Genomic DNA, 18,161 nt, shown 5'->3' on the forward strand with positions numbered 1-18,161 from the left:
TGTACTTCGAGGATCTATGAGGTCTATGTTTTATGGTGTTAGTTTTTTTTTTTTAAGTTCTGCTTGTGTATTTAATCTAAATTTAGATTATATGAAGGACCATAACTATATAAACTCTTTTTTATTCTTATGTTAATCCCCATTATATAAACTCTTAATGTGCTACAGAATTTTTTAAAAAATTAATGTTTTGCTAGGTTGATATGTGACTATAAACATCGCAATTCACTAAGGATCTCTGTGTCTTTTTTTTTTTTTTTTTCCTTTTTAGAGAGAGAGCTTGGGGATGGAGGGAGGGGCAGAGGGAGAGAGAGAACCTCAAGCAGGCTCCATACTCAGCATGGAGGCTGATGCAGGGCTTGATCTCATGACCCTGAGATCATGACCTGAGCCAAAATTAAGAGTCGGACACTTAACCGACTAAGCCACCCAGGCGCCCTCTATGTCTTTTATATAGTCAAGGTCCAAGTAGTTTATTTTTCCTTGAGTGTAGACCAGAGGAAAGATTTTTCTGTTGGAATGGATATACTTTTCCTCAACAAAAATGGAAAACACAAGCCGATGTTTTCTCTTTGTACTTTAACCGTCTGAAAATGAGGAGCCATATTTAATGCATGACCATAGTAATTATCTCATGTTGGGGTGTCTGGTAACAAATACTCCTTTTGTTTCCTTAGACAGAATTTGTTTTGTATTAATCATAAATATTTTTGTTGTTGAGGGCTGATATATATTATTTTGAAACATCTTAGAAGTAGGTAGTATATGAGTTTTTAATATATAGAAGCTAGTGGTTTCTGAGTGGTTTCTAGTGGTATATAGAAGCTTTTGGAGTATAATAGATTAAACCAGATAGAACAAACAAAAAACCTTCAGATTTGACTTTTGTTTTGTGCCAGATTTATCTGGGACCTATATGTATAGCTACTCTCAGCCTACTAGAGCCTGATTCATTGCTTTATTTGGAACTCTAACTTAACTCTTTGAAAACCAGTTTCCCACTCTTGCAGATTCTACTATTAATTTCTATACTTATATTGCTGTTTCTGTGCAGGGAAAAATTAGCTTAAATGTAAGATACTTAATCCTCAGCTCAGTAAGTGATAATATCAACACAAGTTTGAAAGCAACATTTTAGTAAAAGTAGATAAAATTCATCTACTTTACTTTACTCAAACTGGATCTTTGTTTATTCCGATCCAGCAGAAGCTAGAAAGAGAGAATGTCTCCACTGCCCCCAGGGATGAGTGTTTAGAGAAAGGCCAGTATTGCCCTCAGGCTGATGCTTTTGAAAGAAGGATATAGTCCATCCCCAGTCTAGAGTGTTGTCAGTTCTTTGTGGTTTACTTAATTTTTTTATTATGCTTCAAGTGCTAAATTGCCAGTGCATCAAATGCCCAGATTCAAACAAATATATCCAAATATCTAAAATATATAGAGGGCGCCTGAGTGGCTCAGTCGGTTAAGCGGCTGCCTTCAGCTCAGGTCATGATCCCAGGGTCCTGGGATTGAGCCCACATCAGGCTCCCTGCTGGGCAGAGAGCCTGCTTCTCCCTTTCCCTCTGTCTGCCGCTCTGCCTACTTGTGCTGTCTCTCTATCTCTGTTAGATAAATAAATAAAAAATCTTTAAATAAATAAATAAATAAAATATGTAGAGAAAATAAATTTGAAATATTGCTTATTCTCTGCCAGTGTTCTCTGATACTTATAAATCGTGATTTGGCTGTGATTAGCTACTGGGCCTTTTATTATGGTAGATATTCCTAAGCCTGATGAGTTAATGTAGTTAATCTCAACATATTATATTTTTCCTCTACAAAAGGGGAGGTTGAGGTAGCTCTATTCCAAGATAATAAAATCATGACAAATATTTAATTACTAGAATATTGGTATGTATTAGGATCATCTTATAGCCCACTAAGTGATTTTTATGGTTGTCATAGTTGAAACCTCTTACTCTATGAACAAGAGAAGTCCTAAATCCCCTGTGAATAGTGTGGTTGACTGTTGCCATCATTTATATAGTTTATATAAAATGTTCTTATGAATGGTTACAATTGCATAAAATTTATTCTTATTTTTATAGTCTGTTCGGCACTTGAAGTACTCCTTGTTTAAGAAATCACTACTGGGCAGTGTTTCGGATAACGGAATAGTAACTCTCTGGGATGTGAATAGTCAGAGTCCATACCATAACTTTGACAGTACACATAAAGCTCCAGCTTCAGGCATCTGTTTTTCTCCTGTCAATGAATTGTTATTTGTGACTATAGGCTTGGATAAAAGAATCATTCTCTATGACACTTCAAGTAAGAAGTAAGTGTGACACAATCATTTCTTAATTTAGTGACAAATAACTATTATCTCATTAGCAGACATTTGTGATTTGCATAGACCTCTCTAAAGTTGTGTGCTTGATATCTAGAAGGATAGAATTTTCTCTTTCTTCCCATGCAGAAAAAAATACATGAGATGCGGATATTCTTTAGAGTACATCTGGATGTTGAATGTTGAGGATAGCATGTTAATGATTGCACATCTTTATTTTAGCATATAGGCATAGTATTCTTTTTCAGAAATACAACTAAATATGTATATTTTAAAAGCAGTGTGATTAATTTGCTTTAAAATTAATTCATTATCAAGAGCAGAGTTTCTAAACTGTTGACATTTTGGGCTGGATAATTCTCGTTTGTGGGGGGCTATCCTGGGCATTGTAGAATATTCAGCAGCATCCCTGGTCTCTATCCACCAGAGGCTAGTAGCACTCCGCATATTAGAAAAAGTAGCAAAATTGCCCCCAGTTGAGAACCACTGATCTAGAGCTAAAGGGTACATAATCTTCTAAGTATCTGGGTCCATTGTGCCTTCTGGCTTTCTTAACAGTTATAGGTGTGCTTGGTTAGCTATAAAAAAAAATGGTACAAGAGTGCTACAGGTGTATTGAAGACACCTAGCAATACCTAAAGATTGTATGGAAGAAAGTGGTAATGTTATGACTAGGGAAGGACTTTTTGTCAGCCCTTGTTAAAGTTTACTGTTACTTGTTTTACTTTCTTCTTTTTTAAAAATTTTTCTTTTTTATTCTTTCTTTTGAACTTTACTGAGAACTTTAAGAGTCAGTAAGCATTTCTCTCTTATACCAAATAACTGTGGCAAAGAGCTCAGCTTCAGCAGTTCAGTATCCATATTTCTATATTAGCTTCATGAGGATCAAGCCACATGGATTCTGTTAGCTTTCTGGTCAAGAAATGCACAGCTAAAAGAGCAAAGTAGCAGCTGCTCCCCTGCGAAAGGTCATAGTCCTCTTGAGACCTGAGCAGATCAATAAATGGAAAGGGGATGGTTAGGGCCTCCTTAATCCTGAGACTAGAGCCCTTGTTTGTGGAATAACACTCAGGAAGTTTGTCATGTTCACTGTCGAAGTAGTAGTTACTCAGAGAAATAGTTGCTGCTTCTAGATGATGTAGAACGTACCTATTGGAAGTGAATAGGAAAAATAGGATGGAGTAGGCAGCAGTTCTTTATATGCCATTGTATTAGAAAGGTCTCTAAGTCTAGTTCTGAATTTACGCTTTACACAAATGTTGGGGATGCATATTCTAAGTCACTTTGCCAAATGCTAAGTAGCTTTGGTTTTGGTAGATAGCTATCTATAGGTCACATACACTTACATACCTATATAGGCTCACATATCTAGATATACTTTATTACCCTTTCCAAAGGCTAGTGAAAACCTTAGTGGCCGACACCCCTCTGACTGCAGTGGACTTCATGCCTGATGGAGCCACTTTGGCTATTGGATCTTCCCGTGGGAAAATATATCAGTATGATTTAAGGATGTTGAAATCACCAGTTAAAACCATCAGTGCTCACAAGACATCTGTGCGGTGTATAGCATTTCAGTACTCCACTGCTCTTTCTAAGGTAAGGTATTTCTTTTCATTATTTTTTATTTTATTAAATAAGTCTAGTTCAGAATATGGAAATCATATTTCGTCCATTAAACACAGTGTAGTTTTACTTTGTAATTATTTTAATATGAAAGCATTTTAAATGACTGGTACAAAGCCATTTGATACTTGGTTTTAAAACTGTTTTTTTGTACTTAATTCTCATATTTCTCTCTTCAAAAAATATCTTAAAAGGCTTTTTGGTTCAGAGGGAAACTCTCAGATCCACCAGCAGGCTTAAGATTTGTAAGGGAAATTATATATATTTTTAACCTAACAGGGAATTGATAAAATATTAATGTATAGTATGGAGCATTAGAAACCTGAGCTTTTAAATATTCCATTGCATTTCAGTCAAGTTTAAATAAAGGCTGTTCAAATAAGCCCACAGCTGTGAACAAACGAGCCATTAATGTGAGCGCTACCAGTGGAGGAGTTCAGAATTCTGGAGTCGTCAGAGAAGCAGCCACCACTCCCATTGGCACGGCTCTACCACAGCCCATGACAACAGCCGGGGGGAAAGGAGCAGTTGCTGTGCAAGACAAAGCAGGTAAATGCTGCTTATGTATCATATGTGGAGTTTCCACCCGGCACCCCACCCCGGTATATATTATTAGTGCTTTCTTCAAGAACCTGGAACTCAAATTCACTTGTGTATTTAGGTAAAATTATTAATAGTGAAAATAGAAGAAGTGACCATTTTAACTTGAGCTATAAATTTTTAAAAAAGTAATGAAAGGCACCTATTCTATTTAGCTGAACTTCTGTTGTAAGACATATTGATTATCTTAAAAACAGAATAATGCCAATCCAGAAATTATCCTTAATACCACTCCAGACTGGATGACTGTCCATTGTGTCTTCAGATGAATCAGTAGAGAATATGATTCTTTGATGCTGTCATTTTGATTTGATCTCTGAGTCACAAAAAAAGCTATTAATGGCTTCTTTTATTTCATATTTCAGAAGGTAAAGTAAGTCAGGTGATGAATGTATTTAAGTGCAGAATAGTGCCTGGCACATATTAAGCAGTATATTAATAGTTTATTAAAGAAAAATAAAAATTTTGCAATTTTTAAATAATTTCTTCTACTCTGAGAATCGTACTGATGAAATGGTTCTTAAAGAATAACTTTAGACTTTGTGAAGGTGTAATATAAGCTTCCCTGTATTTACTGTAGAGAATATTCCTTTTCTCTAAATTCCTGAAAACATTTTTTTTCTTTTAAATTTTAAGAAGTTACACTATACTGTCAACTTGCGACGTATTTTTAAGTCTGCATGGTAGGGGCATCTGGGTGGCTCAGTTGGTTGAGTGTCTGACTCAGTTTTGACTTGGGTAGTGATCTTGGAGTTGTGAGATCAAGCCCCACATGTTGGGCTCTGCGCTCAGTAAGGAGTCAGCTTGGGATTCTCTCTCTCTCTCTCTCTCCCTCTGCCCCTACTCCCACTCTCATGCACTCTCTCTCAAATAAATAAATAAATCTTTAAAAAAATTTTAAAAAGTCTGTATGATATACCACTGTGTTTCCAAACTAGTCTCATTAGAAATGCATGTATCCATGTCTTTTAAGATTTCAGGACAAGTAGTTAACTTGGACAAAAATTTTTTTTTTTTTTTTGAAGATTTTATTTATTTATTTGACAGAGAGAGACACAGCGAGAGAGGGAACATAAGCAGGGGAGGTGGGAGAGGGAGAAGCAGGCTTCCCGCCGAGCAGGGAGCCCGATGCGGGGCTCGATCCCAGGACCCTGGGATCATGACCTGAGCCGAAGGCAGACGCTTAACGACTGAGCCACCCAGGCGCCCCTGTACAAAAATATTTGTTGTACCTTCTCACCATGAGTTTACAGTTTTCAAGTAGAAGCAAAACTTTAATTTGTTAGCCTTGATAGTATGGAATGGTTTTTAAAAAGATATAATAAGTATATATCTTCATTATAAATTTTCTGTTAATATCTACATCATCCTTACATAAAAGTCATTACATATTATATAGAAAAATAATTTATTTAAGAACTCCCAGAAACAAATATTACTCCTATATACTTAGAAGAAGAAATTCATTTTGAAATAGAACTTTGGGTAATGTTCACCAAGATGTTGAATTAACTATATTATAAAAATTGTCATTATTTTTTTATTATTGATTCTATTCATAATTTCCAAAATTAAACAAAATAAAGTTTCTCTTATTTACTCTGAGCTTTCTGAAGTCTCACTGTTACTCATTTAGTTTTTAATAAGGAAACTCATGTGTAACGATGACAGCATTAATTAGGAAATGCAAGAGTTGGGTCTGCAGGGTCACTGATTAATGATAACTGTTGGCTGATTAGCAAAGTTTCTGACAAAATGAATGTTTTCTCTGTACCCACAGAGTTAGAAACTTTTGTTTATTAATTTTATTTTGAAATAATTGTAAACTTATAGAAACATTTCAAAAATAGTACAAAGAACTCCTGAGCTCTAATATACCCTTTAGCAGATTCAGTTTTATAAATTTTGCCACATTTGCTTCATCATTAGCGCGCGCGCTCTCTCTCTCTCTCTCTCTCTCTCACACACACACACACACACACACACACACACGTACATTTTCCCTACTCTGAAATATTGAGAGTATGTTAGGCGTAAGTCTTGGGTCTGTGACTTCTACCAGCATGACTTTGGGCAGTTTTCTTAACCACTTTGAGTCTTATTTTCTCTTCCATAGATAATATTTAACTTTTAGGGTTATTGTGAAAACCAGAGAAGATGTATCAAAAGTGCCTGGCACATGATAGGCACTTAGTGAATTATGGTTTTGCTAATATTGTCATCACGGTTATCATCATTACTATTATTTTCAACTTCCTGTAAAATGAATCTGAAATTTGAAAAAAGTTCACATTGCTTCTACTAAAGGTGCCAACTACTGCATTCCCACCAACAGTGTAGAGGGTTTCCCCTATCTCCACATCCTTGCCAACACCAGTTGTTTCTTGTGTTGTTGATTTTAGCCATTCTGACAGGTGTGAGATGATATCTCATTATGGTTTTGATTTGCATTTTTCTGATGATGAGTGATATTGAGCATCTTTTCATGTGTCTGCTGGCCATCTGGATGTCTTGTTTGGAGAAATGTCTGTTCATGTCTTCTGCGAATTTTTAAATTAGACTGCATTTTTTGGGTGTTGAGTTTTATTAAGTTCTTTATATATTTTGAATACTAACCCTTTATCAAATATGTCACTTGTAAATATCTTCTCCCATTCTGTAGGTTGCCTTTTAGTTTTGTTGTTTTCCTTTGCTGTGCAGGAGCTTTTTGGTGAAGTCCCAGTAGTTTTTGCTTTTGTTTCCCTTGCCTCAGGAGACGTATCTACAAAGAAGTTGCTATGGCTGATGTCAAAGAGGTTACTGCTTATGTTCTCCTCTAAGATTTTAAGGGTTTCATGTCTCACATTTAGGTCTTTAATCCATTTTGAATTTATTTTTGTGTATGGTATAAGAAAGTGGTCTAGTTTCATTCTTTTGCATGTTCTTGTCCAGTTTTCCCAACACCATTTGTTGAAGAGACTTTTTCCTACTGGATATTCTTTCCTGCTTTGTCAAAGATTAATTGACCATATAGTTGTGGGTTCCGTTCTGGGTTTTCTGTTCCATTGATCTGTGTGTCTATTTTTGTGCTGGTACCATACTGTCTTGATGATTACAGCTTTGTAAGAGAGCTTGAAGTCTGGGATTGCGATACGTCATTTGCTTTTTCTTAAATATAGAAAACAAACTGATGGTTACCAGAGGGGAAGTGAGTGGGGGGGGATGGGTGAAACAGGTGATGGGGATGAAGGACTGCACTTGTTGTGATGAGCACCTGGTGTTGTATGGAAGTGGTGAATCACTATATTGTACACCTGAAATTATTACACTGTTAACCACCTGGAATGTAAGTAAAAACTTAAGAGAACCTCTGCAGACTTGTTGCTAGTGCTTATTTCAGAGGAAAACAGCAGTTTAAGAAGTAAAAAATGTCTTTAGCACTACTTTCAAATGATACCAAACTTCTTTCTCCTAAAGTTCCAGAGGCTAAAGTTATGCATTCATACATGTTTAAACATCTAGAAGAAGGAGAGAAAATTTATTCTTTATAACAGTTTAACTCTTGGTGTAAACACTTCAATGACAGTGATGTACAAATGTTCAGTAATATTTTAACTTTTTTTTTTTTTAAAGATTTATTTATTTATTTGAGAGAGCGAGAATGAGAGAGAGAGAGTACATGAGAGGGGGGAGGGTTAGAGGGAGAAGCAGGCTCCTCGCCGAGCAGGGAGCCCGATGTGGGACTCGATCCAGGGACTCCAGGATCATGACCTGAGCTGAAGGCAGTCGCTTAACCAACTGAGCCACCCAGGCACCCAATATTTTAACTTTTTATCAGGTGTTACTAGAAAAGTTTATTTTATTTGCCAGGTTTGGACCTTTTTGGATATGCTGGCTGTTCTTTGTTTTTATCCCAGCTTTTCAGTTTTCATTTGGGACCAAGATGGCAAATAAAACACTATTTAAAATGTAATACAGGGGGCACCTAGATGGTACAGTCCATTGAGCCTCTGACTCTTTGTTTCGGCTCAGGTCGTTATCTCAGGGTTGTGAGTTCCTGAATTGAAGCCCCATGTCAGGCTCCTTGTTCAGCAGGGAGTCAGCTTAAGATTCTCTCCCTCTCCTTCTGCCCCTCCCTTCTCTCTCTCTCTCTGGAAAAAATAAATTAAATAAATCTTTTTAAAAAATGTAATACAATAACATGCTACCAGTTAAAGTACCAGACTTTCATCACAGCTCTTGAATCTCTAGAACTCATTCTTCAACCCAAAAATGGGCAAGAAGCTACTGAGCCCGCAGAGTTCAGTCTTACAAAGTCCCTGCCCTAATTCCTTGCATTATATACTGGCAGGGAAAATAAACTGCTGCACATCTCTTCATTGTTGTCTACTATGCTGTTCTTTATGAGTTTAGTATTCTGGTTTCTTTCCTCTTAGTAAACTATCCTGAGGCTGGTAAAGTCATTTGAGATCAGTAATACTGAGAGCAGTGTTAAGCTTCCACAGTTAGTGAAGGAAAAGACAGAAGAGGGAAAAAGGAGATCCAGTTACTGCAGTTATGGAAAGGAACTAACATTACTTGAATCCTGCTCTATGTTAGGCATCGTGCTATATGCCTTACAGACTTTTTTAATAATTTGTAGATGTTCATAAAAGTGAGCCCATTATAAGAAGTTGGTTGTGTTCAGTATACTTTGTTTAAGAGGGCAGCAAAGTATATAAATCATTTTGGGAAAATTTCATCAAAATGGCTAAAATAAGGTGGTATCATATGAATAAATAGATTATTTGCTTTTGAGAAGCCCTTCCTTCCATGAAAATCATGGTTAACTGAGCTGTTGTTACATTGTTTTCTTTTCCTGGTGCTCACTGTTGTAATATTACAACAGTGATGTATGTAATATATGCATGATACATTAATTTTTAGAACCTAGCTTCTGACGGTAAATTCATGTATATGTAGTAACAGTTATTTTTATATCTAATTTTCCTATAAGGCTTGCCTCGAAGCATAAACACTGATACTATAACTAAGGAAACGGACAGTGGGAAAAATCAGGATTTCTTCAGCTTTGATGATACCAGAAAAAGTAGTTTAGGTGACATGTTCTCACCTATCAGAGATGGTAAGTCTGTTCAGATCCAAGGATCATGTTCTTTTGCTGGCAGTCATTACATTTTTATTCTAGCTAAAAGATGTGGATAATAGCTTTAGTCTGACTCTTTTCATGACAGTTGCTAATTTTCTCAGTCCCTGGGGTGGTATCTTTTCCTTTGCCCCGATATTTCAGATGTTACCATTCTGAAGTATATGCTTGTCATTTTCACATGGGAACTATGCAAATAGCTCTCAAGTTAGCATTTTAATTTTCACAGAAGTTTCTTAAAGGAAGTTTTGCCTCCATAGGCAGTTTTTTAGTTGTATCTACTTCCAAATAAATCTTAAAATCTTGGATATTTTGATAGGCAAAAAATATCTTCTAACCTAAAAATATTTTGTGTTTTGATTATTAATATCTAATTGGTATATTTATTCATTGTTTTCATAGAGAGATACGGCGGGGGGATAGATTGCCTCATCTTTTACACTAACTATTTGTGAAAGTAACACACACACATACACACTCTCCCTATTGCTAGGAGATGTTGCTACTAAAAAGAAAATAAAAATATAAAAAACTTTACCATTTTGATAAATAGAAACATTATATATCATTGTTCATACTTATGAACTAGTCACATTGTTTGGCTGTGTTTTTTTGATACTGATGTTCATACTGTTTTCATTAATTGGGTAATCTCACTGCTAATAGCAGTATTATTAACAATATGGGTAAATTTCTAGAGCATGATTTGGCAGGTTAAATATTCATACTCTATGGACTGTTAATTCCATTTCTATAAATCTACCTAATAACTTGTTCAGAGAATCCCACAAAGATTTGTATGTACTGTTTTTTTTTTTTTATAATAGTGGAACTCTGGAGCATATCTAAATGTCAACAGTAACAGAATGTTTAAATTGTTACATCCATTCATGATCTTATAAAATTTCATTTTTTACTTTAAATTGTCTGTTTTCCAAATTTTCTACAATTAGTTTCATAATCAGAAAGAATAAACACATATGTGATGGCACAGAATTACTTAGTGTATTCTGCCTTATCCTGGCCTGAAAATGACTACTTTAATTGCCAGGTCAGATTTCCCTATCTTCCACCTAATGAAAGAGGAAGGATTCCTTTCTTTCAGGATGAAGAGGGGTCAGACTACATAGTTAAAGAATAAAGAGAGGAAAGATGTGGGCAAAGGAGGGAAAAGTGGCATGAGCTGGAGTTAAGAAAGGTTTTGGAGGTTAGTAACCATCTGGGAGCTTTGGCTTATGAGAACCCCTGGGCTAACTTTTGAATTGGAGAATGTAGGAAGGGGCTTTTTGAAAGTGTTTGAGTTATAAATGAAATTCTCTTTAATGGTTTTTTAAAAGAAATGAATAAAGGATAGAAATTCCTCTTTACTTTTTTAAAATATGATTAGAATTTGAGCTATATGCCCTTCATTTATTAGCATTTCATATTATTAATAAAAGAACATGTATACTAAATATAGGACTGGTTTTCATTGTCAAGAAATTTATGTTTTGATTTCAAGAATGCAACTCTCCTTAGGTAAAAGGCTGAATCTGTTTGCGCTTCAATTTCTTCATCTTTTAAATAAGAATATTTCTGCTTTTGTTAAAACTAATAACTTCTAAAACTGTATGTGTGTGTGTAATTACTAGGTGTATATACACACATGCAGATGTATAGTTGATACTCCTACTATGATAATCATGTATGATAATTCATTGGCCATTTGAATTTCTGATGGATTTTTTTATGACTTGTGCTCATTTTTCTAAATTAATTTGCTAAAATGAAGTTAGGCAATTTTTGGTTGTTAATTGGTAAATGAATAGTATTACAATATTGGAATATTCTTATACATATTCTGCCGTTAAATATTAATAAAATCTTATGTTTTGTATATCATTGTAATGCTCACAAACTATTTTGACGTCGTTTCAATTGATCTTCAAAACAATCTTGTGACATGGTCAGGACGTTATTCCCTTTATATAGATGCAGAAACTGAAGCTTAATTGTATTAAAGTCTTGTTGTTTAAGGCTATTAAGTGGTAGGCAGAATTGGATTATAGATTTCTGGAGCCTACTGCAGTGCTTTTCTAGTATACCTTGCTGTCTCATTAAATGACCCTATACATAGAATTACTCTTCATACGTGTTGCTATGCATGAAGTGAAAAGAATAAAAAGAGAAGTTTATATGAGTCCCAGCTGTAACTTCACTGAGATTTTCCTTTTTAAAATCAAACTCTTTGGGGAATGAATGGGAAGCTTAAGTTGCTATGGCTTCTTTGTCACAATTTTAAAAATTTGATTTTCTAATTTTATTATAGATGCTGTGGTTAACAAGGGAGGTGATGAGTCCATAGGCAAAGATGGTAAGAACTATTGAGAAGTATTTTTAGGAAAATTAAAAGTGATATTGTGCTATCTATTGATATGTAACAAATTACCCCAACATTTTTTTTAAAGATTTATTTATTAATTTGAGAGAGAGAGAGAGAGAAAAAGAGGGAAAGAGAATTTCAAGCAGACTCCGCACTGAGCACGGAGCTGGACACAGGGCTTGATCTTACGACTCTGAAATCATGACCTGACTCAAAAGCAAGGGTCAGATGCTTAACCGAATGCACCACCCAGGCACCCCCAAATTACTCCAACAATTTGAAACTTAAAAGAACATTTATCATCTCGTAATTGTGGGTTCAGAATCTGAGCATACCTTAGCTGGTGCCTTTGGCTTAAGGTCTCTCCTGATGCTTTAATCAGGATGTCAGCAGGGCTGCAGGCCTATTAAGGCTTGACTGGGCAAGGATCTACTTCTAAGCTCATTCAGGTGGCTATTAGCAGAAGATGCCCGTCCCTTCCCATGTGGGCCCTTCTGCAGGGCAACTAACAACATGGCAGCTGGCTTCCCTCAGAGTTGGTGAGGAAGATGGTCAGAGATGGCACTCAAAATGGAAGCCACTGCATGTTTGTAACCTAATCTTGGAAGTGACATCCCACCACTTTTGCTGTATTCTCTTTGTTGGAAGCAAGTTACTAGGTCCTGCCCACATTACCTGAGGGCATGAATCCATGCCAGAAGGCAGGGATCATTTGGAGCCAACTTAGAGGCTACCAAGATATACTATATATATATACACCAAATTAACAATTTTCAGTTATCAAAAACTAATAATATTGACTAAAACATTCATTGGGCTTTGCAATTTTCAAAGTAGTTTTACATATAATATCTCTTTTTAGTCTCACCACTCGGAGATGGGTATCATTATTCACATTTACTGATCAGGAAACAGAGTTTTGCAATTTTTGCCCAAGATTTTGTATACATCAAGTAAGGGGTAGAGCTGACAAATGAACCTGCCTTCTGAATCCAAATTGCATGTCTTTCTACCATATTAACCTATTTATTGTGTTAAGTGCTTTTCTTAAATATCCAAGATTGAGGAAAATCATATGCAAATAGTTTTTTCTCCTCTTTTTCAGGCCTTGACTTTCTACCACAATTGAATTCAGTCCTTCCTCCAAGAAAAAATCCAGTAGCTTCAAGCACTTCAGTGTTGCATTCTAGTCCTCTGAATGTCTTTATGGGATCTCCAGGGAAAGAAGAAAATGAAAATCATGATCTGACAGCTGAATCTAAGAAAATATATCTGGGAAAACAGGAACCTAAGGACTCCCTCAAACAGGTATCTGCCTAAAAATGATACTGAACTCACAGTGTGCATTTATCAGTAGCAAGCATATAATGAAGCTCATCACGAGACAGAAAGCAGGCGGCTGCCAGGGGATATGTCCTAATTATTGACAGTGCTGTACCCTTACCAGGTAGAAAATATTCTTAAATCTTGATGTCACATGTTAAAAACTAAAGGATACTTTTGAAATCTGTCTTTGGAAATGTTGGAGGTAACAGCAGATGTAAACTTAATGCTGTTTTTTCTAAGACAAGGTACTTGACTAGTTTATACCTGAGTTTTTTAGAATTTATTTCCATTGCAGCAGAAAGCACCAAGTTGATGGTCAAGTCATTTACCCTAAGTCTTAGAGCTAACTGATGGTGCTAAGAATATTTTCGTATTGATTTTTTAGAATGATATTGAAAAGATATTTAGGAAGTACAAAAATGTCTTCTGACATATTTTTCAAATATTTCTGGCTAGTTACCACCTGAGAGTTTGGGGATTTTTTTTTTTTTTTTTTTTTTGGCCTGTGATTACCATTTTCAGTGGCACTCAATAGCAGATGCTTATTAATAAATGAGCTTTTCCTCATCATGTTACCATTGAAATTGTTTTTGATTAGTAAAGTTGATTTATTTTGCCACTAGTTCTTGCAATTTTTTTTCCTTCTATATCCCTTCTTATTTTTCATTTTTCTGATCCTAACTACTGGAAAAAGAAAAGTAGGTACAAATTATATGTATAAAACCAGAATTGATATATTGTTTATTTTAAATGTGAAGTTTGCAAAGTTGATTTCTGGTGCTGAAACTGGAAATCTGAATACCTCTCCGTCATCTAACCAAACAAGAAGTCCTGAGAAATTTGAAAGGCCAGAGAAAGAAATTGAAGCCCAGTTCATATATGAACCCCCCCTCATTGGATCCTCAACTCCAAGTAAGTACATAAAACTTCCTGATATTTGAAGGTGTTAAGTTGAAGACTCCCACTATTTAACTTGATAAATAGAGTGATCATAGACTAAGAAAATTAAAAGGAGTTGAAACTTCACAACGCTTGTCTATTATGACTCTCTTACTAGAGGACAATGACATGTATGTGAATGGTTAAACTCAGTGACATTGATTTGATACTCTTTTGGTGTGAATTTTATTGTCAATCCAATATGTAAGGGTCTTGATCTAATATAAATAGGAATATAATGTAGGACCCTTTGAAAATGAGTCATTAACTACCTGAAATTGTCTTTTTTTTCCCTCCTCCATACTAAAGTTCATGCCACAGATCCTAAAAACTTGATCACGTTTAATGGGATATTGGGTTGTTATACAAGTTATCTATAGAAAACAACTCTTTGTATAGAAGCAACTCTTCTATATAGATATTTATGTTTTACTTTAAGGTTTCTGTGGATATATTGTATTAGTGTAAACTCTGGGGCTTTGCTTATAGCGGTACTTTACTCCTATATTCCTTCTGTTTATTTTTAATAGTCTTGGTTTATCTAGTTTATGGGATAGCATGTCACATTCATCTTTTATAAGAGGAAATGGTTCCAAGATTCTTCAAGATTAATCCCTCTGTCATATGTTATTATATTAGACAGTTGGCAGTTTATATATATAGATAAATGACTATGAGAAATAATGTCATAGAAAGTTTCTAAGATTTGTATTCCAGACAGTAAGTTTTTCTAAATGTCACAGGAACACTGTTCTTTACCAGTTTTTCAAGTCTCCTCATGCCAAATCTTATTTACAAATGTTTGATGTCTCTTAGTCTAAGCTGACTATTAATATTTTCTCCATTTTTTATTTTAGATCCAAAGATAGCAGCATCCTCTGTCACGGCTGGAGTTGCCAGTTCGCTATCGGAAAAAATAGCTGATACCATCGGAAATAATAGGCCAAATGCACCACTGACATCTGTTCAGATCCGTTTTATTCAGAACATGATACAGGAGACATTGGATGACTTTAGGTAGTAACTGAGAAATTGCTCTTTCTGTCTAGACATTAACTGGCTTTTTTTTATTAGGTGTAGAACCGGAACCATAAGTAATATTGGTGGTTACTACTTTTGCCTAGGTTTTGGGGTCCATAAAAACAATAGAAAACATGATGAGTTTTGTCGATCTTGCTGTATTGAATTTATTGAATATCAGCCAGGAAAAGGTACATTTACCTAGGGCAATTATTAGATAACTTGGCAGGGCAGTCTAGCAGGCAGGCTGCCATCAGGGATTTTTTTTATCAAAATTTGGGCAGCAGATTCTGGTAAGGCCCAGTGGTATTCTTACGTGAAGTATTTATAAATCACCTGTTAAATATGCTATGGGTAATAATGTAATAGAGAAATAATTTTTTAAAGGAATTCTGAATATTTTCAAACAGAATGCATCAGAATGTAATAGTCAATTAAAAAAAATTTTTTCATGGATCTGTCCTTGTCTCCTCATCCTTTGAATTTTGAACACTGTAGGAATGTATTTGACATTGTTGCTTCCTTTTACCTATCATCTCAATATATATTGGAGCTATTTTCAATTATTAGAATCTTTTGTATGTGTTTTTTCCCTTTCTGACCTGTAGTTACTTAGTATTCTAGCTCTGATTTGGAATATAGCGAGCAAGAATGCTAGAGAAGATGTACAGTTTTTGTTGGTACAGGTTTTTTTGTTGTTGTTTTGTTTTGTTAAGATTTATTTATTTTAGAGAGAGCACGAGCGGGAGGGGCAGAGGAGCCTGACACGGGGCTCAATTTCACAATCCTGAGATCAAGACCTGAGGCGAGATCAAGAGTCAGACACTACCCAACTCTGCCACCCAGGTGCCCTGGTGCATGTTTCTTTTTAATGTTAAAAGTGTTTTGGGGGGTGCTCCTGGATGGCGCAGTCGGTTGAGCATCTGACTCTTGATCTCAGCTCAGGTCTTGATCTCAGAGTCATGAGTTCAAGCCCCACATTGAGCTCGATGCTGGAGGTGGAGCCTACTTTAAAAAAAAAAAGTGTTTTGAAAAAATATTTTAAAATGTTAACAAATATATTTTTAAAGGAAAATCATCATTTTTGGTTATTTTTGACATTTACAACATGCCTAGTATATGTACTGGGTACTAAGGATGCAAATAAGCACTCAATGAAGGCCTGTGGCAAATAGTTGGTGAATGAATGGAGATTTTCTTTGTGGCTCGGACTCCTTGGGTCCAGTCCTACTTGGCCTACAAAAATCTATAAAAATTTCAGTTAGTTCTCCTTACCCTATCAATGGCAGCTGTGTCAACCCTACCTCTCCAGCCCCCCACCCCGCCTTCACCACCACCACCCGCCCTCTGCTCTGTTGAGGATGAAAACAGTCATGGGTATGGGGATTAACATAAGAATAAAAAAAAAAAGAAAAAAGAAAACAGTCATGGGTCTCTTCTCCTAGGAGGGACTCATCATTTTCTGGATTTTCATTCATTTAGGTTTCTTTGCACTCTCAAGTTGAATTTAAAAATGTATGATTTTATAGGTTATCTGGCTTGTCCTCACTATTAGAGTTGGAGAGATTATATCCTAAGCAGAAGTCTATGGGTCTATTTTTACTGTCTTTCAAGAAGATTTAAGTTTCTTCTGGCAAGCAGATCACTTCGTTCCTATACTTGCTGGCTTTCCGGTTTTCTTAGGGCTAGTTTATTTCTGGTTGCCTTTATTCTAGGGTTTAGTCTCTGCCCTTCGAGGATATTCACCAGGCCTTTTTACCTTGGGGGTTCTGAAACTTTAACCTCCATTTCCCCAGCATCGCAAGGCCGCCAAAGTCTTTCTCTGCTCTAGCTGTGACTTTATGTTTAATCTTCTGCCACCAGTGCAGGCAGTGCTTAGGAGTCAATAGATATCTCGAGGGGGAAATGGCACAGTTTTAGGTTTACTTTTCCGCAGGTACCTTCTTGGCACCTTGAAGCCTTGGCTGCTTGGGCTGTCCAAAACCCTAGCACTCCCCAACCCGGTGAGACTCTCTCAAGCTCCAGGTCACTGCTTTCAGCTCAGCCTCTGTTCCCCTCTGTCCAATCAGCACATCCCCAAGGGAAAACAGAGGTAACTGTGGGGCTTACCTAGCAGACTTCCCTTCTTTGCAAGACCATAGCCCCTCAAATCCTGACCACCTTAGTGGTTCTCTGATGCTTTCGGTGTGTTTTATTTATTTATTTATTTTTAAGATTTTATTTATTTATTTGTCAGAGAGAGAGAGAGAGCGAGTACAGGCAGGGGGAGAGGAAGAGGGAGAAGCAGGCTCCCCACCGAGCAGAGAGCCCGATGCAGGACTCGGTCCCAGGACCCCGGGATCATGACCTGAACTGAAGGCAGAGGCTTAACCGACTGAGCCACCCAGGCGTCCCTGTTTTAATTTTTTTAAAGATTTATTTATTTGAGAGAGAGAGCACGAGCAGTGGGGAGAGGCAGAGAGAGAGGGAGAAGCAAACTCCCCGCTCAGTGGGGAGCTCAGCTTGCCACTCCATCCCAGGACCCTGAGATCATGACCTGAGCCGAAGACAGCTCCTTAACCGACTGAGCCACCCAGGCGCCCCCAGTTTGTTTGTTTTAAATACGGCTTTTGTCATAATTGAAAGCAGAAGAGAATTTTTTTTTTAAATTTTTTTATTCTTATGTTAATCCCCATACATTACATCATTAGTTTTAGATGTAGTGTTCCATGATTCATTGTTTGTGCATAACACCCAGTGCTCCATGCAGAATGTGCCCTCCTCAATACCCATCACCAGGCTAACCCATCCTCCCACCCCCCTCCCCTCTAGAACCCTCAGTTTGTTTTTCAGAG

The 18,161-nt window shown here is 36.4% G+C and overlaps 1 protein-coding gene across 3 annotated transcripts in view; it reads left to right on the forward strand.

Moving 5' to 3' along the window:
- NEDD1 (NEDD1 gamma-tubulin ring complex targeting factor) overlaps positions 1 to 18,161 on the forward strand; it is a 49,086-nt gene that overhangs the window by 25,913 nt on the left and 5,012 nt on the right. For 2 of the 3 annotated variants that reach the window (XM_006747133.3, XM_031017966.2), the window contains exons 6-13: positions 2,088 to 2,317; positions 3,727 to 3,928; positions 4,309 to 4,504; positions 9,531 to 9,659; positions 11,989 to 12,033; positions 13,148 to 13,350; positions 14,127 to 14,280; positions 15,165 to 15,324. In XM_006747133.3, the coding sequence (XP_006747196.1) occupies positions 2,088 to 2,317; positions 3,727 to 3,928; positions 4,309 to 4,504; positions 9,531 to 9,659; positions 11,989 to 12,033; positions 13,148 to 13,350; positions 14,127 to 14,280; positions 15,165 to 15,324 (1,319 nt within the window). The remainder of the gene's footprint in view (positions 1 to 2,087; positions 2,318 to 3,726; positions 3,929 to 4,308; positions 4,505 to 9,530; positions 9,660 to 11,988; positions 12,034 to 13,147; positions 13,351 to 14,126; positions 14,281 to 15,164; positions 15,325 to 18,161) is intronic. The other variant, XM_031017967.2, reaches the window with a different exon arrangement.

Source organism: Leptonychotes weddellii, chromosome 5, assembly GCF_054177405.1.
Source record: "Leptonychotes weddellii isolate Sample4059 chromosome 5, ASM5417740v2, whole genome shotgun sequence".
Classification (NCBI taxonomy): Eukaryota; Metazoa; Chordata; class Mammalia; order Carnivora; family Phocidae; genus Leptonychotes; species Leptonychotes weddellii.